The sequence below is a fragment of the Canis lupus genome, chromosome 37 (genome assembly GCF_003254725.2).
Source record: "Canis lupus dingo isolate Sandy chromosome 37, ASM325472v2, whole genome shotgun sequence".
Classification (NCBI taxonomy): domain Eukaryota; kingdom Metazoa; phylum Chordata; class Mammalia; order Carnivora; family Canidae; genus Canis; species Canis lupus.
The window spans coordinates 18125234-18152357 of NC_064279.1; the positions used below are offsets into that span (position 1 = coordinate 18125234).

The window sequence follows — 27124 nt, forward strand, 5'->3', positions numbered from 1 at the left end:
AACCATATCCTTAAAACAATTGGGTTCTTGGGATGCCCAGGTGGCTTAGTGGTTGAATGTCTGCCTTCGGCTCAGGACATGACCCCAGGTCCAGGGATCGAGTCTCGCAATGGGCTCCCAGCAAGGAGCCTGCTTCAGTCTCTGCCTATGTCTCTACCTCTCTCTGTGTGTCTCTCATGAATAAATAAATAAAATCTTTAAAAAAAAAAAAACAAACAACAACTGGTTTCATGAATCCTACTTGGGAAGTCTAGGTGATGTGAGGATTTGAGCCAGATCAAACCCCAAGAGCTAGAATGGCACAAAAGCTGGAGAAAATGAACTCGTAGAGAGAAGAAATGAAACTCTATAGTCAGGTTCAGGCTCAATAGAAGGTTTTAGGCCAAGGTGGAAGATGCAAAAGTGTTTTCAATTCCACATAGGTAGGCCAGAGTTAAAGACATCCCACAGCTGTCAAAGGCCAGCCAAATCCTTTGGCACAGATTCTCACAAGTCTATGCTCTTCTACCTGGCTCCTTCTACAACATAACAGCTGCAAAAATAATATGGTTTAAATTTAGAATCTTCATTTGAAAATATTTGGAAATCACACATTCCACAATAATTGGTTAAAGTTTTTCGAAGGTTACTTAACCTTCTATTGTTTCAGAAAGATCTTTCTATCAAGTGTGAATAGAGAGGACAAGCCAAGTTCATAAAGACTTGTAACTCTGCTTTCTTGTGGGACTTTCTTAGTGAGTGACTGTGGTTTCAACCCCGATTGCCTGGTTGAGTTGCAGTGATGTCTGTGTTCCAGGTCATGATCTTGCTGTGCAATCAGCAAAGCTTCATCTGTACCCACGTTGACTACTGCCACCCTCACTGCTACCTGCACCACAGCCGCTCCTGTGCCCGGCTGGTCAGAGCCATCAAGCTGCTCTATGGAGACACCGTGGACTCCCTCCGGGAGAGTAACAGCAGCCATGTGGCTCTCCGGGGCAAGAAACAGAAAGAGGTGAGTGAATGGTCACCTGCTAATATGCCTACGATGGGGAAAATGATGCCCAAGCAATCTTTTCTTTGGAAATACAAATTTCAGGCCACTGCAGTTGTATAAACCAGGTTACAGATCTGTGTGATTTTGAACAGATACAGAAGATGAGCAAAGAAAGAAGTTTTGTCTTCATGTCCATGAGCAAACATGGAATCTTTATCCAGGTTTTGTTTTATTTCTGTGAATAAATATGAACTCATAGCGGTGGTGGTGATGAGTTGGTTATGGTGATAGACAGAATAATGTATCCCAAAGATGTCTGTATTCTAATTTCTAGAACCTGTGAAGAGTTTTCCTTACGTGCCTAAAAGGGACTTTGCCTGTGTGAATGAGTTAGGAATCTTTTAAAGGGGAAATTATCCTGAATTATCCAGGTGGGTTCATTGTCATCACATGGCTCCTTTAAAGTGAAAAAGAAGGTAAGAGAGTAAGAGAAGGAGATGTCATAACCGAAGCAGAGGTCAGAGTGATGCAGGGCCATGAGCCACAGAGTGGGGCGGCCCCTGGAAGCTAGAAAAGACAAAGAAATGGCTCTTTTCTAGCCTCCAGAAGGAGCACAGCCCTGCCAATCTATTTCAGATCTGCCCTCCAAAACCATAAGATAATGAATTTGTGTTGTTTTGCACCAGGGAGTTTGTGGTAATTTGTTACAACAGTAATAGATAACTGACTTAATTTATCAGTTCCTTATTGAGGAATAAGTAATAAATGGCCCAACTGTTTGTTCACAGATAAATAATAGAGTAATCTAGGTCAGATCAGACCAAAGGAAACTCCTTGAAGAAACTTAACATTTTCTAAGCATTCAGCTGCTCTTTCCTGACAAGTACACTGAACAGCTGAATTGGCAGAAAATGAAGACAGTAACCAGGGCTGCCGTGCTCCTGCCAGAGAAGCCCTGAGTCACCCCACCTGCCCCAGAACAGGCATGGTGGCCAAGACGCCCGACCCAGTGCGGCCAGCCGCCTCTGCAGCTGCTCCTCACAAGTGGTTTGACAAAGAGATTTTGATATAATACCTATTCAGTTCAGTGAGTATTCATTGTGCACCTGCCTTTGGCACGCTATGAGACCAAATATTCCAGGAGAAATAAAAAATTAATTAGTAGTATTAGAAGATCCTATTCCTGAGGAGTTTGCAAGCCAGGTTTGGTGGGGTGGGGGGTGGGGGATGGTGATAAAATTCAAATCAAACAACTAGGGAATGTGAGCAGTAACAAAAAATTCACAATTGACTCATGCAGCAATTTGTAACGCTTTAGCACTCACAAAGTAGTATTTTTTAAATTATGATACAGTTCATTGAAGAAATCTGGGGTAATACAAGAGATCCTAAAGAAAAAAAAATCTGTATTTTATGCATCTCATAAGTGTGTTGTTTGCCTTCTGGGATATGATCTTTCAGTATTTTTTTTCAAAGCATATATATGAGGCTATAATGCAGGTGTATATCACTGACAAAGTGCTTTTTGATTCTGATAGACCTTGTGTAAGAGATACTGTACTCCCCATTTTATAGATGAAAAAGTTGAGGCTTGGAAGGATAGGAGTGTCAGAGTTCACATCCATAACATACTCAGGTGGACTATAATTTAGAAATATGGAATATCAATCCAGAGCTTTTTAATTAGACTCTGATGTATCTCCTGGTATTCAAACAACACATATTCTGAGGGAAGATCATGGGGGAATAGATCAATGTGAGTAATTTCATGAACTGTTAATGATGTCATAAAAAGAAAAATATATATGTGTATATATATATATATTTGTGTGTATGTATATACATATGTCTATGTATTTTTATTTAGGTAAGTTCTCCTTCATATAAAAACTCCCTTAGTAGAGAAAACCTTGTATTTTAGAAGTTGTAAAAATATACCAATCTAAGTTAATATTCATTGTTCACCATATATACTCTGAGATTTCTTACTGCTCCAACTGTAGCTTCACTTGTAAGCCATATGTGGCCAAACCCAAACATCCTTCAGGATCCAACTCAAATGCCACCTCCTCCTTGAAACCATTTATGATCTTCCTACTGTTAACCACAGAGCATACTATGATGGATGATTAATGTTGTTTTCATTCCCTCCTTCCTTTAAATTACAATGGCCTTTTACTTGTGCTTTTCTCATTCTTCATTCAACTATTCACTCATTAATTCATCCATCCATCCATCCATCCATCCATATATATTCAACAAATCTTTAAAGAACCTATGGGGAAAAAAAATAAAGAACCTATGGACATGCTGGGTCCATACCATGTGCTGAGTATAGTAATGGGCAAAAGAAATAGGACCCCTGTCTTAATATGATATACACAACCTCGTCGAAGAGATAGACATTAATCAAATGCCTCAAATTGCTATAAAATTGCAACACCAATAAGTCCAGGGAAAAAAGAAACACACTGTGCTGAGACAGCTTATGAACAAGACTTTGAGCTTGTCGGGGTAAATCAGACAGCCCCTCCAGTAGAGTGACAAATGACTTTTGACTGAAGGATGCATGTATGTGAATTGAATAGACAATTTTCCAACCTGGGAGAAGAGATGAGTACAAAGAACCGTGGCTGGAGGAGCACAGACTGTCATGCACGCTGCCTGTAGAGCTGCCCAGGCTGTGGGGGGGGATTTTAGTTTTTATCCTATGAGTAGTGGCAAGCACTGAGAGTTTTAAGATCATTCTGCCTGCAAAATGGGGCTCTTTATATCCCTATTTCTCCTCTGCCATTTAATTATAAGCTTCTGGGAAACTGGCGGTCTTGCACAGTTTCCTATGCAATACCTACCAAAGCTCCTCTCTTAAAGCAGAGGGACAATAAATATTGAACAGCTGAGGGGGCCATCTAGTTCATGAGTGCCCTCTACCCCTACCCCTAGCCCAGGACACTGGCCTGAAGCAGAAAAAGAGGCTTGCCAACCTTAGGCATGCTTCTGTTTTGGAAAGACAAAGAGAAGGCAAAGCAAGAGTTAAGTGTCCTCTAATCTTAACATATTTAAATCAGTCATGCAGGTGAAGAGCTTCAAAAAATGTATTGAGTCTGCTGCAATAAACATTTTATTTTCAAAATGCCAGCCTCCTGTGCAAGCTCTTTTTTGTTCTCTCATGATGTTTCCATTTCCTGGGCTGAATCTGTCACCTAAATGAACAATGCCCACATTTCTAGGGCCCAAATGAAAATAGAGTAGGCAATAAATCAAGAATAAAAGCAGTGATTCTGATTAAAATTGAGCCTTGTGAGCAATTGATATCTCATTCCTGTTTCCTTTTGAATTGGCTTTTATGGCAGAATGTATTTGTGGCAGCTAGTACATTCTGTAACCCATGTAACTCTGATCAATCTGCTAATCTACATTTCAATGCTCAGGGACACACTGTACATCCTGTTAGTCTATTTTAATGCACTTCTGAGCTTGAGAGTTTTTTTATAAACTATATATATATATATATATATATATACACACACACACATATATATAATACCTTCACCAAAGAATTCTTTGATTTTTCATTTTTATGTGTATCTTGTCCGGTGCTATGTTCTAAACAGAATAATGTTCAATTAGTGCTTGCTGATGAGAAAAGGAGTAGATGAAACCAATTTTTTTTCCTTTCAGCCAAAACAGATAGGAGGGTAAAAGGTGATACGTGCCTGAAAAAGAGAGGGCATGGTCTCTATAAATTTTGTGAAACCAATGCAAATAAATGGCAAGAGACCAATTGATTTCCTACAGGAGTAATATTTTTCCAAAGCTATGGAAAACGCTGTTGTGAGACCCAAACCAGGCCCTAGGTCTTGATTTCATCTGCTAGAATGTCTCCCCATTCATATTCATGTGTCAAAGATGCATGAGGCCCAAAAGTGTAGGTTACCTTTGGGGAAATATTTGGACTTCCCTGGGCATGAAATATGTGTCCTGGAAGATCTCTTTTTCAGAGCTCAGTAGATTGACTCCAGTTTTCATAGATTTTAAATACCAAGTTATTTCCACAGTACATCCTCATTCATGGCATTTGTCTCTTTTTCTACTTACCATGATTTTTCATTTGTTTATCTGTTATCTCTCTCTCCTAGTAAGATATGCTCTCCATGAGGGCAAACACCAAGGGAGTTTTGCTCCACAGCAAATCCCCAAAAGTTAGTCCAGTTCCTGGCATATAGTTAACTCCTAATAAACATCTTGAATTATTAAATGAATAAATTTTTTATTTAAAATAACTGTTATGCCTCTCTGATCAGTAATCTTTTATTACAAGAAACCCACTGAAACTTGTTCAATAACTAGTTTCTTCAAGGGACTTAGCAGAATCTCATGAAACCAGGGACAGACCAGGAAGGAGCCAAGCCCTAAAATGGGAGAATGAAAGCTCTCTCCATATCAGATTGGGCCTAGTTTCTCATCTCTGCTTCTTTCTGCATCTCCATCTGCTCCCTCATCTCAGCCCCCTGATCAGCTCCTCCTGCTTTGTTCATCTTGTATGTGACCTGAAAATCTCCAGGTTGCATCATCATTGCTCAATTCCAGCAACCATCACCACATGAATCAGACTCTGCCCCTTAATTCCGTAGGACAGGAGTTTGGTGGGCTCTACTCCTCCTTTTTATGATCCAAACATCACAGGATAAGTCCCTAGCCAGTCAAAGGATTGGTTTTTGCATTGCAAATTTCATCAACAGTGGTTAGAATGAGGGGAGAAGTCACAGATCCAGATATGGTGAATATTTGTCCAAGACATCCACAGAGAAGAAAACGCAGTGGTCTCAGATCTACACCAATCCCCCAGCAAGCACACCCAGGATCCCTGATACCTCTTGGGGCTGTGTCACTATCTTCCATTAACAATTGCTCCCTCCGGTAGATTGATTCAACAATGAATGCCAGCATCTACTGGTGATACGTTCTGTCCTTTGGTGTGCATTACTACTTTGGGGTTTCTTCACAGGTCCCAGCTTGATGTGTCATTCCAACCAGCATATGCAACTCACAGTCCAGTGAAATTTCTTACTCTTCCATGAAACACTAATAACAAAAAATTCCTTAAGAACTAGCCTCCTGCAATGAGCTGTCTTCTAGCCAAGTTTTATGTGGAGTTATGAAAGCCGAAAAACAACTCATCATCGCCTTGTCAGTCTGAGTTAGGGACACGCCAGTAGAGGGACTTGAGGACTCTCACATAGGGTGCCCAAGTGCCCATCACCCAAGTACACATCTTGGATACTTACCTTTCAAGCCTCAACAAGTCACTCAGGGCGAGTGACTAGCCTATCACCCTAGAGTAAAAGCCTTTCTAATAATCTTCCCTTTCCTCTACGACAAGCACCCTAACTATGATGAGGCACTAGAACACACCATGCTTCCCAGGGAAGCCTGCAAGAATATTAAATATCTGATATCTGAGAAGCTTGACATATACCTTCTGTCCCTGGGAAACAGGATTAAACAAATCCTACGACTCCCAGAGTGTCAGAGGCAAACATAAATGTTTGCCCTTTTTCTTCTAAGCCAGTACCTGCTAGATGGAAAAAAAACCCCTGTAATTTAACCAAGAGATGTGGTTCTGAAAAAGCCAAAATGTCCAACCAGAGGAGAAAGGGTGAAATATTAACAAACTTTAAGAATCATATTTTGAATCCTATTTTGAAAATCATATTTAACGACCTGGGGGAGATACTCATTATAAATTCCTAATAAAATGAGTTGTTTAAAATTGGGTGCCACACACAGGACATCCTCACCATCATGCTAAGATGCACAGAATGAAAAAACAAAAAGACTGAAAGGAACAAAATAATGGCCATCGCTGGGCTAAGGATTATAGGGATTTTTGTTTTCTTCCTCTAAGTTTTTCTGTGTTTTCCAGACATTCTGCAATTTGCATGTAAGGTTTTATAAATAGAGTAAAAGATGCCACTTTCAAAATAACTTGACTTTTTAAAAAGGAAATCAAATGCACCCCTACATTTATATGGAAAATGCCTGCCATATGATTTTAGAGCAGTTTCCAAATCATAAAACAGGCACGGATATTGCTGTATATTGTTTTTTGCATTCACAGAAATAAAATGCAATGCAGGATTTATCTCCTCAAATGAAATGTGTTCCCAAGTATGTGCCTCCACGTTTTTATCTTTAGAAAACACAGCAAGAGCTCTGATTCATTTGTTTCGAAGTAGATTCATTCTAAAAGTTTATTCCATACCAGTCGCACACCAGATGCATTGTGTTGGGTCTTTTTGTCAGAGTTTTGAAAGACTTTCTTGGAACATTCATGTTCTTTTAGATTTGTCTTTTCTTTCAAATATCTCCATCTATAGCACTGTGAAGCTCTGTTCAAAAATTCTTAAGGAGCTGTTTGTTCCTCAGCATCGAGGGAAAAAGTATTTCTTTGACATGGAACTGGAAAAACAAATGAGCTTTATTCTGTGTAGAAGGATGGATTCCCTCTGTGCACAGCCCGGAGTGCAAACCTAGGAGCCATCAGGACTCCGGATAAATAAACAAGAGCCTGTCACCGTGAGGACCCATCCTTCTCCCAGTGCTCTGGCCTTTTAGGGAGTTGGAGGAAGAAACCCTGTCTCTTCCATACTTATGCAGAAGTCAGTGTTATTCTGGACTCTGGTTCGAGAGAGAATTTGAAAAAAGAGCTGCTGCCTCCTATAGACAAGTACGGTTTTGTTTTTGTTTTTTGAACGAGTTTGGTTTTTTTAAAGAAACCATTTAACCTTACACCTCAGGCCTAGATAATAAATGCTCTGACCTTGTACTTCCTTGATGAGTCTTTTATCTTTTACTTCCTAACACTCCTTTGTGAACTCTATTCTTTCTCCCATGACCAAATGGCAAACTTGTAACATCCAGCCCTGTAAAGGGGCGATTAGATAGAGCAAGTTTAACTGACTTAATTTTTTTAAAAGATTTGTGCTTTTACCATCTTCGTGGAATATAACTGGCCCTGAAATGGAAGTCAAGAGATGCTTGTCCTGTTTTAATTCTGCTAAGAGCAGGCTTTCTAACTTGGTCACGTTATTCTCCTTTTCTGGACCACAGTTTCCATCACCATGGTAAAAAAAAAAAAAAAAAAAAAAAAAAAATTTGTAGCTATATATCTCTGAGCTCCCTTTCATTCCAAAATTAACTGTTTTTATCACTTTCAGAAACTGTGGGCCTATTAAAAGGGCTACATTGTCACTCATTAAAAGAAGACCGTTGTTGTTTGGAGAATTTGGGGGGAAACAGCACTAGTGGCTTTTGAGAGGGGACAACAGTCTTCGTCACATCTTATGTTGTTTGCAGTGCTCAGAGAAGTCATGCCTGAGGACACCTTCTCTGAAGAAGAGAGTTTCCGAGGCCAACCTGGAAGGGAAAAAGGACTCTGGAATGCTGAAATACATCAGACTGCAGGTATTGACACCTGGTTCAGAAACGTCACTGGAGCAGTGAGAGGAAGGGGTACCCTGCTTCCTTACTAATGCTTGAGGCATCCAGTGCCAGTTAGCACAGTGTTAGCATGAAGAGCCCTTTAATTGGTGGGTAAGAGTGCCACCAAGTGTGCAAGAGAAAAAGTCCCTTCTTGTAAGCCAGGCAGCTTCCACAGAGATACAGCTTGGGAGCTCGCTGGAGCCATGCCTTTTCTCACTCACCCCATGCATGGTGCTAATACCCCACCAGCATGTGGTGACGATCCTCACCCCTCTTAGAATGTGATATTCTGGGTTCGAAGCCTGCATCTGCCACTCTGGCTTTGGGACCTTGGGCAAGCTGCTTAATTTCTCTTGGTTTTACCATGGGGATTATAACACTAGGCCCATCTCAAAGGATTATTGCATAGATTAGAAGAGATAGTATACTTACCTACTTATCTAGTGCTTGACACATTGTTGTATTGTCCTTAAAACCTAAGCTCTAAATCATTACACATATTCCCCCAGGGGAGTTGGAGTGAAAACTTGTTTTTCTGGAAAGTTCTTTTCTTTAAAGATTTATTTATTTATTTTAGAGAGAGAGAGAGCAGGTGCAGGAGAGGCAGAGGGAGAGGTTGAGAATCTCAAGCAGACTCTGCACAGAGCATAGAGCCTGAGGTGGGGCTCGATCTCACTGACTGTGGGGTCATGACCTTGTGAGTATGACCATGACATCATAACCTGAGCTGAAACCAAGAGTTGGCCTCTTAACTGACTGCACCACCCAGGTCCCCCTTTTGGAAAGTTTTTAAAATGGTTAAAGATCTAGACCATCCACAACCTACATTTATCACCTGAAATAATGGAGGCATCTGGGTGGCTCAATCAGTTGAGCATCTGACTCTCTCAGTTTTTGGCTCAGGTCATGATCTCAGGATCATGGGATTGAGCCCTGCCTCACTGTCTGTGCCCAGTGAGAAGTCTGTTTGAGATGCTTTCGATCTCTCTCCCTCTGCCCCTCCCTCCCACTCATGCTTGTGTTTTCTCTCTCTCTCTCTCTCTCTCTCTCTCTCTCTCTCTCAAATAAATTGAGGTACCTGGGTGGCTCAGTCAGTTAAGTGGCTGCCTTTGACTTAGGTCATGATCCCAGGGTCCTGGGATGGAGGCCCATGGCAGTCACTCTGCTCACCAGGGGGCCTGCATCTCCCTTTGCCCCTCCCTCTGCTCATGCTCTCTCTCTCTCTCTTTTTCTCACTGTCTTTGTGTCTCTCTCAAATAAATAAATAAAAATCTTTTTAAAAATGAAATAAAATCTTTAAAAAATAAACCATCTGAAATAATGGATTAAATAGGACTTTTGTGGCTTGATCTAGTGCAATAACCACAGTGTACAATGTTTCAAAGGGAAAATGTCATCCAAGTTTACTGGATTAGAAAACTAACTTTCTCATGGAATTCCTTTATAACTTAGAAGCTACTCATTGTCTTTAGGACACCAACTCCTAATCGAAAGGAAAATAGGATGCTTTAAAAGTCCACTAAGATTTTTAATACAAAGACTGTAGAATAAGCTCTATGAGAAAAAAACCAAAAGACTCCAGCCAGTATATCTTTGTATGCATCGACTAATAAGGTATAAAATTCATTCTACACCATGCCAATAAATACATTACCATTTTAGAAAGTATTTGAAGGTCATTTAAGGAAAGCGGAGAAGGGAAGTGGCACTTAGGTTTCAAGAGGAGTACAGCAATCAGTGTCTTCAAAGATTTTAAGATGTGATTTCCATCTTTTCCCAGGTGATGAGCCTGTCGCCTGCTCCTTTATCTCTGCTAATCAAGGCAGCACCAATTCTGACAGAAGAAATGTATGGAGACATCCAGCCAGCTGCCTGGGAGCTCCTGCTCAGCATGGATGAGCACATGGCGGGGGCCGCAGGTAAAGACAGTTCACCCATGACCTTGGTTGCTACTCATCCCACCATTTAAACAAGAGAGAAGTGCATCCATTCCCTTTCATTCCTAGGTCAGCTCAGCAGCAATCTCCAGAACCCTAGACACAGCTTTGTACTATAGGGAGGGAGGCTGAAGTGCTAAGTATACCCTTTACTTTTTACCACATAATCTGCACAAGAGAGTATGTCTCTCCAAGGGCATTACCAAATTATAAAATATAATTTTCCCCAGAACCTACATTTTCACTATATTTCACAAAGGAAAAAATTCTTTTAGCATGTCGTGATTTCCCAGATTTACTATGAACCACCATTATTAACCACAAGTAATGTTTTACGTCCAAATTATACTATCAAAACAAATGTGTTGAAGATTAGGTCACATATCTAAAGCCATATAGCCAGTAAAAAGTACACACAAAATGTGAGTTCTTCACCTTTTTTCCACTTCTTGTACATATTCTTTCAGTTTATAGATTTCAGGATTCCTTCTAGGGTACACTAGGCATATATATATATATATATAAGTACCAATGTATATATTGTTTCCTTTTTCACACAAATAGGACATACTCTAAAGACTTTTGAGCTTTCCATTTTTCTAGAAGATTTTTATCTAGAAGATTTTTAAAAGAATTTATTTGAAGAAAAATCTATTCCAACTAGGCAGCACATACCAGGAGTATTTAGGAGCACTCTACCAACAGGAGCCCAGGGAGAGGCTTTTATAGAAAAAGGACAGAAGCAAAGTAAGGCAATTATTGACCGACTGTAGCTAAAAGCCAAGTTGGTTGTTTGTGATTGGTTGTCCTTAGCATTATGATTTGTAACCTTGAGGCATTGACAGGCTTAGATTTTGAGGATTAGAGCTACATCATTCTAATGGTCTCTTTATTTAATTATTTTAATAGTCCTCCCTTTTGGTCATCTTCTCATACATGAGAAATGGACCCAAAATTTGGTATTAATGCCACTCTCAGATAAGAGTTATGTTGCTCTTGTCTCATTGTGAAACTCAGAGGTTATGATGTCAAATTCATAAAACAGTTATTTTTGCTTTTCATCTCATTGTGCATCTTCTGCTTCTCCAAGAACAGTGAGACCATGTGATAGATGGTTGATGGTTTTGAACAAGCATTTAAGATCACTGAGAGGACCTAATACAGCAGGAAGACTATAGTGATAACTATTAGGAATGTAATGCCAGGAGACCAACGGATGCTTCTCAGCCAGAGTCCCCATGAACCAAACCAGGTGGTATCAAATAAATTAAATACCTGTTTTAGCCCAGTGGCTTATTTGTAAGTATTTTGTATTTGCTATAATGCTAGAGGTTTGGATCTAGGTACACCAAGGAGTATTGTACCCTGACATAGCAGATTCTGTTTTCAGCCAATATGTAAAGCAATTCTATTATCTAAAACCACCTTAGCAAGAAAATATAGAGATTTTGTTGTACAGCTACGGCCTTAGCTGTAAATCCAACCATAGTTGCCAGAGTAAAGGAGCACTGTCTCTCCTGTCTTTGACAGAGAAAAAAAGCAAGTAGCAAAAAAGCAATAGGAATGAATGTTTAATATTGGAGATGATGATCTTGATCTGTGTAACTTGAGAGAGCTGTCCCCAGGATGCCATCTGCATCCGAGGAGGAACCTCCCTAGTCAATTTTAATTTTAGATCTCCAGCTGGTGTGCAGTTCCAAGAGTTTAGAGGATCTCTTTTTAATGAAGGATGTAGACCCTACCATTCAAGTTCCTGAAGTTTGGCTGCCACCTAGGTAGTAAGGAGGAGCTGGTGTGGTCCCTTCCAAGGACGTTCAAGGGCAGTCTTCGTTCTTAGTGATCCTACATTAGAAAGTGGGAGACACTAGTTTGGGGAGTTGTAGCAAGATATTTGAGGAAACTAGAAGAATTTGAGATCAGTTTGGTGTACAGATAAATAACAATCATCAAAAACAGTGAACAGGACTAGGATCTGATATCCACAAATGTTACAATTTTTTTACTGAACCCTCACGATTAGTAAACCATGATTTCTCTAGAAATCATCCTTATTTCTATCAGAGATAATCACAGTAAGGCTAATTTGTTTGCAAAATAAGTCTAATCTCATTAAACGTGGTCTGATTATTTACATAAGTGCAGTATGAATAGTGATTAATCCTGTAGGCTTTTTAAAAAATCTGCTTTGCTGGAACTTTTTATAAGGAATCTTAGATTGGACTTTTAAAAACCTCTCCCGGCTTAAGAAGCCTAGTGAGGAACTCACCATCAGACTTCACCTGGAAAACTTATAGATTTGGCTGAATTCCTCTCTCCTTGAGGTCTCCAGGATATCTTGAGCTTCCTGAGCCTGCCAGGAAGCGGCAGGCTTCCTTGCTCACATGGTAAGGCTACAGCGAATCCTATAAGCAAGACACCAGGCCAGTTTTTCCAATGAATTTTTATTGGCTCCATCAAGTCAAACCTACTCCGTTAAAACTGTCTGATCATATCTGCTTCTATGCATATTCTCAAATACAACATTCCAGTCAAAGTCTTGGTAATAAAACCAATGCTTCCAGTTGTGGCCTGTTATACAAAAAACAGGTTCTTATGGATTCTGGAGGAATCAGATAAGGAGAAAAAGTTAATGTTTCCATTTTATTTATAGCAATAAGCTTTACCAAATTACTATAAGTCATAGATAGCTTAAGAGAAAAAAGAAAAAAACATATCCTTAAATCTGGAAAAATAAAACATTAAGGAACCAGCAAGATTTCAAAGGAAAAGTGTTTAAAAAAAAATAGTAATCATCCTTATCAGTCTGCTCAATCTCATATCATTAATTCTTATTCAACTTGAATCCTTTTTTCCATTAGTTCTGGAAATTCTTAACCAGAATCTTATGAAGATTCATCTTCTGAAGATGAAGCACTTCTGCAAAAGTATTGAGTAAAGCAGTAACTAAATGACAAAAAGACCTTTAAAAAAGTAGCCATGATTAAAGATCTGATGAGAGTTCATTTGATAGAGAAATATTATATGTCTGTGGCACACAAAATTTAGGATAATAACTGGACAATGAGAGTACTGACAACTTCCTAGAAACTTTGAACAATTTCTGGAATATCTGTATTAGTAACATACATCCATACACCTATAACTTCAGAAGTTTATTGTCAATTCTTACTTGACAGTGCCACCACATAATTTAACATGCCAAATAAACTAGTTTAACATCTCTCTTACAAGGTGAGAGACAAATTCTGTGAGGTTTTCTAGGGACCCTCTGGGAATACTCAAAGTTACTTTGAAATCAAAGAGACTTCATTTAGAATTTGATTTGGGGAAATTGCCAAAATGTCAAAAGGTTTGAGCATTTGAGTAAACAGGATCTCAGATCATTATGAAATAATACTTATCTATTTAACAGAAGCCACAATTTAAAACTCTTCCAAAAAGTTTTGAAAGGTAAATACAAGGGCACTTGGGTGGTTCAGTGGGTAAAGGATCTGACTTGATTTCAGATCAGGTCATGATCTCAGGGTCCTGAGATGAAGCTCTATGTTGGGGCCTGCACTGAGCTGGAACCTCTTCAAGATTCCCTCTTCCCCTGCCCTCTACCCCAATTTCTTTCTCTTTTCTTTCTCTTTTCTTTCTTTTCTTTTCTTTTCTTTTCTTTTCTTTTCTTTTCTTTTCTTTTCTTTTCTTTCTTTTTCTTTTTCTTTTCTTTTTCTTTCTTTTTCTCTTTCTTCCAAGAAAAAGAAAGAAGAGATAGATAGATAGATAGATAGATAGATAGATAGATAGGGTTTTCTTAAGTTATCAAAGTCCTGATAAAGACAACCTGAAGCACACACAGTAAATTATTTTGGTAAAACCACAAAATCTTTGCCTTGCAGGCAGATTATCCAAAAGGTAAAAAAACACTTTTCTCAGTCGTTTATGAAAAGCAGACTGATAGTCCAAGAAAAGTTTGGTTTCTCAGCTGAGACAAAACCAAATTCTAACTTTTTTACCACTGTATTTTTGATATTACAACTCATTATTTAAAAACTTAAATACATCAATTCTAACTTTAGTTAGTTTAATCACATGTAAAATTTATTTTCCAAGATTCCTTTTCTATAAGCATTCTACAATTTTTTTCATACCCATTCAGATTTTGTTCTGCTTTTTAATCTTCCTCATTCTGGAACTACCGGTCATTCTACTTTACTCACCTATTTTTCAGTCTTATTACTTCTAAGTAGTTTTAATTGTATATATTGATTAGGATTCTTAACCCTTAGGATCCTTTATTCCTAGTGTGATAGCTAAGAAGTAAACAATTGTAGACTATTATAGTAGCATTCTGTGGATTGGCAAATTTATTAATACATTTCATAATTTCTAGAAGTGTGTTCTTCCTCACAGTAAATCTTACATCTATTTAATTCTTAACAATTATGTTTATCCATGAAAATTTCTTAAGACATTGAACATCTAATCATTTCATCTTTCTTGCTGATAAATTCTACATCAGAGATAACTTGAGATTATTGGACTTTTAGTAAGCCTATTAGAATAAGACCATTATATTTAATGCTGATAGATCTAAAGATAGTCTTGTTTTAATTAAATCAACAAACTTAAACTAGTTTTTATTTATCATAGATTATTCTAGGTCACATTATGTAGAAAAGATGTTAACGTTTGAAGCCAACGGACCACGAAAGAATTCTTGACATGCCTTTAGTGCAAAGAGGGGTTTTATTAAAGCACGAGGACAGGACCAGTGAGCAGAAAGAGTTGCACTGGGGTCATGAGTAGTGGTCTATTACATACTTTCAAGTTGGGCGGGGGTTGGGGATAGTGTAGGTCTCTAAGGAATTTTGGAAGCAAGGTTTCCAGGGCCTTGAGAGGGCTAACTATTGTTGGAAATGGCCATTTATTACTGTCGAATACAACCTGAGTCGTCAGATCCTTCAGATTTGTATTGGTGGGTCATATGCTTGGGGCATGATTGCCAACGTGTATCTCGGGGGGAGAGGGGGCAGTGATAGAAATAAAGGAAGCTTCCAAAGGAATTTTTATATGTTACAGTAGACTTACAGGATCCTGGGGGTCGGGCTAACATTGTCTCTTATTTAGCAAAGTTTTAACATGGAGGCAGTTGAGTCCCTAGAGAAATATTACTTTGCCTGTTTCAAGGAGTTGTCAATGGTCTGTAGGTAGTAAGGAAATTTAATAATTTTTCTTCTCCTTTTGTTTCCCACATCAACATGAACTTGAAAAACATTTAGATTTCTCTATTTCTGACGGTATATTTTATTTACATGTGTTTGTTTATCTGTAAGCTAACAAATAGAGCTCTTTACAAACCAATTTCCTACTCCCTATCTGGGAGTAGGAAAATATCACGTATCTGCAACATACATACATAGACATACATAAATATATGGACAAACACAGGGATCTCATAGCATTTGTTTTGAAGTTTTAGCCATGAGTCAGATGTGATAATGCAAAACTGACTGATTTATGAAAAAAACATTTGGATCTAAAGTATATTCCTAGCAGAGAGAATAAGTTAATATTACCTGCTCAGATATCTAATTCTAATATTTGTGGAAAAGACTTTGAAAATTTTTGTTCACTTAATTTCCCAAGTAGTTTCCTTTTTTTTTTTTTTTCTGTTTTCCTGACAAGAATACCTCCCTGAAGTTTGCATTTCAAGAGATGGTTCTGGGTTCCTAGGGAAAACCAGATACAACATTTACATCTCAAAGGCATAGAGAAAGGATGTAAATTTCTTCAAGAAGGACATTTGTTTCCTAATCACAATTTTTACAATATCTGAAAGCCTTTTGAGATGAATAGGGATTTGGAGATCGGTAAAAGGATGGTTGGGCTTTTAATCGTTTCTAGGGCTGCATTTCTGTTTTTGTAAAGACTCGATTTGTTAGATAAGTACAACTGTTAATTCCTCAAAGAATTGGGATGTAACTTAAATGTCAAGATGCTTACCCAGCCATACAACTACATTATCTTCAAATTGCAAATTGCTTTTTCTATATCCGGGAGAAGATCTTCAACTAAGATGGAAATCAAAAGATTCCTAGGTTCTAGATTTACAGCTGTTTCTTTGGAATGTTTTAGTAAATCCTTCCTCAATGGCATCAGAATGTTTTACTTTTCTTCTAGGCACATAGTTTCATTTTGACTTAGAGGAGGTGGCATTAAAAACAAAAGTTCCTATGAGGCTCTGAATATCAGTTCCTAATTTCTGGCCAACTTCTGACTATAGAGCTACTTAAACAACAACAACAACAACAACAAAACCCTTTTGAATAACTTGTTAGGTTTTATCTGGGACAAATAGTAAATATTTCTGGCAGTATTGAACAATCCCTTGGACACATGGGGGGAGGGATGGACAAAGATGATGCAAAAGATACTCCCTTCCCAAAATCCAGAGCAACCCCCAACAACAAATAGAGTGCCTGGTTGAGATTGCTTTCTCTCTAGGCACTTCATAAATGGGTAAGCTTCTCTAAAATGGTTAAAAGTTGTCCACTGTGGTCACTGTAATTCAAGATTACCTTTGGTAAGGTTAACTTACTTGTTCAGCCTTAAAACAAAATTTTATTCACCTGAGGCCTCATACTGGGCCAGTCTGGTTTAGTTCAGACCCAGTCTGAACCCATACCCCGCCTAATTTCTAAATCAGTCCTCAGAAGCCAGTTTGACCCAGTCTAACTCTGGCCAGCTTTCAGACCCTGTATGGAAAAAGAAATGCTGGGGCACCTGAGTGGCTTAGTCATTGAGCATCTGATTCTTGATTTCAGTTCAGGTCTTGATCTCAGGATCATGAAATCAAGCCCTGCATTGGGTTCCACGTCCACTTAGGATTCTCTCTCCCTCTCCCTCTGTCTCTCCCCAGCTCCGGCTCTCTCTCTCTATCTCTTTCTCTCTCTTTCTCTCTGAAAAAGAAGAAGCTAAAATGGAGTCTGCAAGTTCAGGAGCTCCACAGATACCTGGTTGTTTATTGCTCCTGGGGGCCATTGGGACTCCTTTGATTCCCTCTTCTGGTACCAGAACTGTTAGAACATTAACTGGGATATACTAAAAATTTGAAGAGTTTATTTGAGCAAAAATCAATTCAAAATGGGCAGCCACAAAGGAGAAGTAGTTAGAAGCATTCCCTAGGAGACCATTTTTTAGCATTAGCTAGAAGATTCTCCTCATTCTTTTTGTTTTTTTAAAAATATTTATTTATTTATTTATTCATGAGAAACACAGAGAGGAGAGAGAGAGAAGCAGAGACAGGCAGAGGGAGAAGCAGGCTCCATGCAGGGAGCTTGACGTGGGACTCCATCCTGGGTCTCCAGGATCACACCCTGGGCTGAAGGTGGCACTAAACCACTGAGCCACCCGGGCTGCCCCTCCTCATTCTTTTTCATGTCTACTAAATATTTCATTGAATGAGCATAAGTTTCTTTAACCTGGCCTACTAATTGAAGGTTTATTATACTACAGTGCACCAAATGTCTTTGTAAAATATTTTTGTTTGCATTAAAACTTGGATTTTTTTTTTTCTCTACTACATGTTTCTCAGAGAGAGTGCAGGGAGGAGCATGCTCCTTGAGTATGAGACAGACATGGAAACGTCCATGGAAGATATGAACAGGTAGACTGGGCTTTAAGAAAAGCTAGAAGGAAGTGGATGGTGTATGCAAAGCCACATAGGGTATGGAAACACACAGGGCTTATTTGGAAAGCTAGAGAAGGAATTGAAACTTGGGTGGCCTTTGTAGAGGGATCCCCAGTCCATGGTATTAGACAAGTGAGTTGGACTCAGATTGTAACAGCCCTTGAATGACACTCACTGGATGATGGACTTTCCATTGAACTTTGGAAAACCACTCATGGGTTCTGACCCAAAGAGTAGTGTTGTATATAGACTATGTGTATTACCAAGTTGAATATGGTAGCAAGGAGTAAAGCAGTTCGATTTTAGATGGTTAGGAGACGTATAGTTGATGACATGATGTTAAAGCTAATGAGAAAAAGGGCAAAGGTGGAAATAAGCTTGGAGAAATATCTGATCTATATGGCAGCTGAAGCACTGAGAGTAGATGGGGTCTCTGGGGGAAGAATCTGTAGAAGAAAGAGCAGAAGGATGAACACTAAGCCATTGGCCTTTTCTACCTAAAGAGAACAGGAAGGGGAGTGGCCAATAGCAAACCCTGGAAAATGACCAGAAAAGTAGGGGAACTCAACCTCAAACTATGCAAGCAAAGGAGAGTAGCTCTTCAGGAAGATTGTTATGAAAGTGTTAAAAACTGAAAGGAAACAAATGCTATAAAAAGTACCACTGGATCTACTGATTAGTGAGCATTACAAGAAAACTGCTTCGGTGCAGGGATTGAGGTAAAACTCCCACTTGCAATGATGTAAAGAGAGACTGTAGTGTTTAAAAATTGAGACAGAGTAGAGCATGCTTTAAAGAAAAGTAAAAAGGAGAAAGAGTGGAAATTTAAGGAACTAGTAGGATAAATAAAAGGTTTATCAAATACTAATGGTCACAAGAGCTAACATTCTTATAGCACTATGGCACATGCATGGTCTTCCTTGATCCTTGTAACAACCATTTTTTTTTAAAGATTTGTTTATTTATTTATTCATAAGATACACACACACAGAGGCAGAGACACAGGGAGAGGGAGAAGCAGGCTCCATGCAGGGAGCCCGACATGGGGCTTGATCGTGGGACTCCAGGATCATGCCCTGGACTGAAGGCAGTGCTAAACCGCTGAGCCACCCGGGCTGCCCACAACCATTTTATAGATAAGCAAACTGCAACTCAGATGGTTGAAAGGGCTTATCTAAGTGCACACAGATCAGAAGCAGCAGGGCTAGGAGACCAAACCCAGATCTTCTGACTGCACACATAGATGTCCCTCCCATATGCCACATTGCCTCTCAAAAATAAGACATGCTTTAGAAGCATGTAGTACTTTTCATGTCACAGAGCACTTTCTCATAGATTATTTTCTCTTATTCTAACAACAAATTTGGAGGCAGGTATCATCATCATCATCGTAATTATCATCATTATCATTGACATTCTGCTCCTAAAGAAACAGAGGCTCGAAGAGGTGGAGAGGCTTTTCCAGGAGCACATAGCAGAGAGATTTCAGAGCTGGCACTCAACCGCAGCTGTCCAACACAATTGTCTGAGTATGTTTTGATGATCCAGGAAAAAGTACAAGAGAGATTTTAAATTATGTTTTTATGATTGTCACTGGCTCATCCATCTATGCTATGGAGTGTATTTTTCTGCCCCGTTATTCATTAACTCTGTAACTCATTGTGGCACTTGACCTTTCTCTTATTGATATTTGACTTTTCCCAAAATTAAAAAAACAGCAATGGTATTATGATTCATGAAATCTCTTTTGGCTTCTCCATCTCTTCTATCTCTCAGAAGGGTGGAAGTTTTTAATACCATCTACAATGTAGATTTTATTTTTAATATAATGTAACTGGGACAGTTTTTAATGGACATTTTTATGCACTGTCCCCAGATTGCTATGACATGATTCTTGTCATTTCCTCAAAAGGGCATTTCAGTATATAATTTCCTTTCCTCGTTTGCTTCCTCTCACATTCACTTTTCACTGTGAGCCAAAGGAAAATTTGCTCAGAATGAGGTATTCTACTGAAATAGCATGTTACCACTGCCCTCACCAGATATTGGAAGATTGTGGATGGCACAAAGGATAAGGTTTGGGTTTCAGTGGCTGAAGTGAAAATTGCTTTCACCAATTCTGGTGGGCTGGCTCCCCTAGGTCAGGAGTCATTTTCAGGAGACAAGAACAGCTCCCTACTTCCCCCCATCCCAGGGAACCAAGCAAAATTAAAAGGTGTGTAGCTGATGAATTGTTGGTTGTCTCTAGCTGCCATGTTCCTGCTGTGTGCGGTGAAAGTCCCCGAGGCTGTGTCTGACATGTTGATGTCAGAGTTCCACCACCCAGAGACCGTGCAGAGGCTGAATGCTGTTCTCAAGTTCCACACACTCTGGAGGTTTCGATACCAGGTCTGGCCCCGGATGGAGGAAGGAGCACAGCAGATTTTTAAGGTAAGGGATAGTTCCTCCATTGGAGAATAGCAAATCCAAACCAAGGCTTGTTTAAATCCTTGAACCTCAAATGGATAGTGTATGGCCCAAGAGATGCTTCTTTTTTTTCTCTGTGATTATATAAGTCAACCTAAGTCATATATGAATGAATTCTTGTTTTAAAAAATATTGAAATATGGAAGAGTGGTAGGATAAGAAAATCAAGTTTCTATAAACCTCAAGATCCCACTACCATCCCCAGTGGTATGCCCATAAAAGGTTGGGATGTAATCTTTCAGATACTTTGCTGTATTTATACATATAGATATTTTTGGAGGATGGGGTAATTAACACAAATAGAGATCATATAGTTGAAACCCTTCTTTTTTAATGAGTAAACTGAGACACAGTGACATTCATCCTGTGCTCTATAACATCATGTACTCTATAAGATGATTTCATAGTTATACTTCAGACTCATTCTAGCTTATTTTCCATCTTACTCACTCTTCTGGTATCAACTAACAGATCCCGCCTCCCAGTATAAACTTCACCCTGCCCTCACCAGTGCTTGGAATGCCATCTGTCCCAATGTTTGACCCCCCGTGGGTCCCTCAGTGCAGTGGGAGTGTCCAGGACCCCATTAACGAAGACCAGTCTGTGAGTAACGGTCATTTTCTCTCTCCTCTCTTCAGGCTCCATGGTGTACATGTAATAAGAGAGAAGAACAATAAGTGCATGAGACAATTTACAATTTGTTCATTCTCATCATAAGAGTGTGACAACAACACTGAAAATCAGCCATGAAAGGTCTTTGTTCTTGTGAATAGAATAGAAGGAACTAATATCCAGTAGTGAGCATTTGCAGACCTCCATGCCAACACAGTTTTGTTTTATGATCACAGTAGTAGCCACCTTTCACAGCTCTGAAAAGCATTAGCCATTGTTTTTTGTTTTTTTTTTTTGACCAAGGGTAGCATTTTTGTCTCTAGTTATTATAAAACAAACATATTCATCTAATCTGTAATACCTAAGCTACCCAGAAGTTAATGAGATTGGCCCTGGATGAATAAGAAAAAGAACTGAATTGACAGCTCTTATTTCCTTGTTTGAACGTTGGTCTGTTCTCCATTTTGTTAATCATCCCAAATATCACCTCAGGTCTTGTGTACTCTAATATATCGTGGCTGGATGTAATATAATTCATAAACAGTTAAGTTTATAACACCGTCCATAGACAAGAACCAAGAATATGTGCCTTTTGAAAAAAATGAGTGCAAAATATGCCTTTTTTACCTATTGAATAGCATTTTTCTGAATTATAAGAGTAATGTAGAAACTACGGAAAAAAAAAAAACCATACCTTTTTGTACAAATCCATGACTATTTTCTTGCACAAACTCCCATGGAATTAGGCCAATTGGAATTAAAAATTACAGATGTTTGATACATCACCCAAAATAGTCCCAGGAAGATTTTACCCATATACAATAGAACGGGAAAGTGTGTCATCTTTATTCAAATTAGTTAGTATTATATTTTAATGCCACTTTGGCAAAAAAACAAAGTTATTGGGTTTTTTATTCATATTCTTTAAAAAGTCACTTGGATATATAAAGTTAGGCTGAACAGTTTTGCACATCACACATTTGCTAGTCATTGTAGTTTTCTTTAGAGAACTGTTTGAGCTCTTTATTCCTATAAATATTTTAATTCTCCTGCATATAGTATTTTTTATCTAATGGGTTTCATGCCAAAGAGAAAACACACCTGGTTCTTTCTCCGTATATACAGTAAATCCAGCATCTGAATTACTGGCATAAGGATCTTTGATTTGTCACCTGTATAGACAGTGGATTCATTTGAGCCAAGTATATTCTCTATCCCAAGTTCACAGTGAATTTGAAACCAAGACCCCTGATTCTATATTCAGGTTTCCTTTTCTCATTCCATAATTCTTACTTTACCTTAATATAATGAACCAGCTTAACCCCTGGCCTGCAAATAAATTGCCATGTGGCCCATCTAATGCCCTTAATTGTTACTGTGCCATTCAACATAGGAAACTTTTAGTCTTATATAAAAATCCTGCATTCAACCTTTGTAACACTGTCAATTCTCATAATTTCTATTCACTAACTTTGTTTCTACAAATATTGTTAAGTATTTACAGTGTGCCACTCTATTTACCTGCAATAATTAGGTATTTACAATGTGGTAGATACTCAAGATATGAAAATGAAATAAATCATATAACTAATTGTTAAGGGAGAGAGAGAGATCATGTTCCCCCTCCTCTCCATGGTTCTTTCCCTTTTATTAACCTTATTAAATAAATGTCCTCCATTTAAAACTATTTCAAAAAGTTGTGAAAAGGAATGGAGTATTAAAATTTTTTATTTGATTTTCATGTTTAAAGTGGATCCTTACTATCCCCCCCAAATTCTAAAGATGAAATCCTAAAACTTAAAGACACCCTTGAAGAAATATTCTCATTGAATGAAAATGATTAGCTTTGTTACACAGAACCTGGAAACCTGGTAGAAAAACGATTGGCCATGAAACTAGATCATAGGTGCCCTACTAGTTTCTGAGGACAAAGTGCAACATTTGTGTAATTCTATGGGAAGATTCTTTATGGTTGTGACCTTGCAGAACAGTTTCTATAAAATAAATTGGTCTCCATGTCTCCATAGAAATCCTTTTCAGCCCGAGCTGTATCCCGCTCCCATCAGAGGGCAGAACACATATTAAAGAATTTGCAACAGGAGGAGGAGAAGAAACGTCTTGGTAGAGAAGCCAGTCTCATCACCGCCATCCCCATCACCCAGGAGGCTTGCTATGAGCCCACCTGCACACCCAACTCAGAGCCAGAAGAAGAAGGTGCCCTCTACACACAGGACTTCCTGGGGGGCTAAGTCACTTGCTTAGAAATAGAAAGGACTTGCTTTGAAATAAACATGAGTGATTCTATGTGACATGAGATGATATGCACGCTCTCTCTCTCACCTCCTGACACTAGTAAAAGAAAGAGGAAAGTTGGTATTTTTTCATTTTTGGAGGTGGCCTGTTTGTAGAGGAGGAAGTTAGCCACATTGAATGAACCAGTATGATAATGGACCATGCAGGATTCGGACAAAAGCTAAATCCTGAGTGTATGTGAAAGTAAATACATCATTAAAAATTTCATTTCCTCCTTTAAAATGGGCTTAGTCCATTAACCATCAACCTTCACAAATGTAGCCGATTTGTTGGTGAGCATCAAAAATAATTTATGAACCATTCTAATTCAGTGATCCTCTGCCTTGCTTTTGTGGAATCTATGGGAGGGATTTTCTGTCTTTCTAAAAGATTTTTTTTTCCCATTCGCAAGTACACTCTAAATTACTGAAGCCTTATGCTCTGAGAGCAGTATATGCTTATGATGTAGGTACAGCTGTAGTTGTGAAGATAACTTTGTCATACAACCAAAGGTCACATTCCCCATTTTCTTTGCCAGTAGAAGAAGTCACCAATCTGGCATCCCGTCGACTGTCTGTGAGTCCATCCTGTACGTCCAGCACTTCCCACAGGAATTACTCCTTCCGCCGAGGGTCTGTTTGGTCCGTGCGTTCCGCTGTTAGTGCTGAAGGTTGGTCCTCTTAGAAATGTGTTCTTGGTTCCTCATGACCTGTGTCCGTTTTGAAATATGTTCCAGCTAGTATTCTTCTTACACTTCACTGTCTTCATTAAATAACTTGTTTCATGACTTGAAGTTCAAAAAAGAGATATTAGATTGAGTGGTACCCTAATTTTTTTTTAACCCAGCAATTGTTCTTTATAAATTGGCTCTGTTTAAATTACATTGCAAATAATCCTAATGCTGCAGGTTTTCAACCTTGGATACACCATACAATCAACTGAGGAGCTTTAAAAATAATACCCAAGCCACACCCAAGACCAAATCAGAAGTCCTAAGAATGGGACCCACACATTAGGATTTTTAAAATCTATTTGGGGTGGAGATTCCAGTGAGTGGCCAGGACTCAGTAGTATGCTTTAGGTTGCTGTTCTGGAATAATTTAACAATCAAAGGAAAAAACAAAACAAAACAATCAAAGGAAGACCAGAGTTCATGCTACTCCTATAATGAAATCTGATTCCAGTGGGAGGGTAGGGGGTGTGGGAAGTGTGATACCCTTCAGTTCCAAGAATTTAAAGAATATATTTTCTCTAATCATGAATAATTGACTAGGACTCATTGCTCCGTGGTTATACACGTTTCATCACTAATTTATAAAGTAATTAAAAAGCTGTACAGAAGCCAGTGGTTCTCATCCGTAGGCTGCATAACCCTTGGGAACTTCAAAAGTGACCAGTGCTAATTAATCACAACTTATAGGGATTGGGCCAAAGGTACATTTATATTTTTTATAACATATAATTTTATTGAGGCATGATTCATGTACCATAATATTCATCCTTTTTTTAATATTCATCCTTTTGAAGTGCACAATGCATTGATTATTGTGCACTATTATGCCACCATTATGCAATGGTTAGCACCTCTAACCGTAAATGTTTGGAAATATTTTCATCAACCTAAAAAGAGACTTTAATTCATTACCAGTCATACTTCATCCACACTTTCTCCAACCTATGGCAAGAAAGAATCTATCTTCTATTTCCACAGATTTGCTTACTCTGTACATTTCAAATGAGTGAAGTCATACAATATGTGGCCTTTTGTGACTGGATGCTTTCACTCAGCATATTTTCAGGGTTCATCCATGTTGCCTCATATATCAGCTCTTCATTACCAGATAATGTTCCATTAAATGGATATACCACATTGTTTATTAATTCACCAGTTGGTGGACATTTGGGTTGTTTCCACTTTTTGGCTATTATAAACTATACTACTATGAAAAGTTACCTACAAGTTTTGTGGGGTAAACTGGCAAGCTATTTTCAAAAGTAAGTGTGTCATTTTACCTTCCTACCAAAAAGTGTGATTGCTCCACCTTTTTGAATAGTCAGAATCATCTTGGAAATGAAGAACAAAGCTGGAAGACTCACATTTCCTAATTTTAAAACTTACTGCAAAGAGGCAGTAATCAATATTGTTTGGTATTGACATAAGGATTGATAGTAAATCAATGGAATAGAAATCACCAACCAGAAGTAAACCATTATATTTATGTTGATTTCATGTTTGAAAAGGGTGCCATGAAAATTCAATAAGGAAAGAACAGTCTTTTCAACAAATGGTGCTGAGACAACTAGATATCTATAACTGAAAGAATTAGATAGGAAAGTTTGAACTGAGAAATGTTGTTGTGTTAGAATGACAATACTGAGAAAGCACCCCGATTATGTCTGTCCCTTCAGATGAAGAACACACCACTGAACACACGCCAAACCACCATGTGCCTCAGCCCCCACAAGCTGTGTTTCCAGCATGCATCTGTGCAGCAGTGCTCCCCATCGTTCATCTAATGGAGGATGGTGAGGTGCGGGAAGATGGAGTAGCAGGTATAGTGTGGACTAGAAAAACCATCAGTAACTCTCATAAAGTACTTAAGCTGTTATCTGATGGAGGATAGTGGGGTGCTTTTGAAGACATTAACTACTGGTCACATGTTGAGTTGTTTTATGTACATATTACAATTACAGTTTTGTAGTACACTATGCTAACATTATCACTGTCTCCATCTCCTTGTCCCACTACCTTTATGACCAAGAAATTGCATTTAAAATAAATACATGGAAAAAATTTAAAAAAAAATAAATACTTGGGTCCAGAGGCATTGTTGAGAACCAGAGAACCAAATAACACTTATTTGGCCACATGAAAATCAAATAGTAATTCTGTCCATGTTAGAAATCTTAGCCATTAACTTGATAGTACCAATGCCATCTGTTTCACTTGATTACCTTTACAGACGTATGACCTAAAGAGAATAGTTGCAAAATGAAATGATAAATTATGGGTAAAGGTGATTGACATTTGTAACAGACAACAGATTAGTATTTTTAATGTTGTTATTTAAAAAAGGCTTGGAGCCCAATAATGATGTTTTTAAACATCAATAGAAAAATGGGCAAAGGATATAAATACAGAGACCAATGTGTTAAGACAACAATGAAGTTTTACCTTTCATCTAAAAAAGTACTAAAAAAGTACAGAGATTTTTTCATTTTATTATTTTGAGTATAGTTGACATACAATGTTATATTAGTTTTGAGTGTACAGTGTAGTGATTCAACTTCTCTGTAATGCTACGCTCACTACAAGTACAGCTACTGTGCAAAGATTATTCTAAATGAAGATACCCATAGTTGGTAAAGATTCAAGAGAAAAAAGAATTCTCACACCTTGCTGATGGGAGTATGGAGTTCAGTACAAGCATTCTGGAACAAAGTTTCACAATCTCTGTCAAAAACCTTAAAAGTGTGAAAGCCCTTTGATACAGGTGTTGGACTCCTAGCGATTTCCTAGGGCAATGATCAGGGCTATATAAGGGTCTATATAGGATGCTACACGTTGTATGTTATTAAAAATAACAAATATTAAAGAAGAGTTTAAATGTCCGACAAGCAATTAGCTAATCATGGTACCTCCATATGACAGCATTCTGTGCACATTAGAAATAGCATTCT

General features: G+C 38.4%; 1 protein-coding gene across 14 annotated transcripts in view; it reads left to right on the forward strand.

Annotated features, from left to right (window-relative positions):
* Positions 1-27124, forward strand: part of UNC80 (unc-80 homolog, NALCN channel complex subunit) — a 215099-nt gene that overhangs the window by 120395 nt on the left and 67580 nt on the right. For 12 of the 14 annotated variants that reach the window (XM_049106536.1, XM_049106539.1, XM_049106546.1 and 9 more), the window contains 8 exons: positions 797-994; positions 8336-8443; positions 10242-10380; positions 20322-20503; positions 21011-21142; positions 23179-23365; positions 23982-24113; positions 25853-25996. In XM_049106536.1, coding sequence (XP_048962493.1) covers positions 797-994; positions 8336-8443; positions 10242-10380; positions 20322-20503; positions 21011-21142; positions 23179-23365; positions 23982-24113; positions 25853-25996 — 1222 coding nt within the window. The remainder of the gene's footprint in view (positions 1-796; positions 995-8335; positions 8444-10241; positions 10381-20321; positions 20504-21010; positions 21143-23178; positions 23366-23981; positions 24114-25852; positions 25997-27124) is intronic. The other 2 variants (XM_049106537.1, XM_049106545.1) reach the window with 1 other exon arrangement.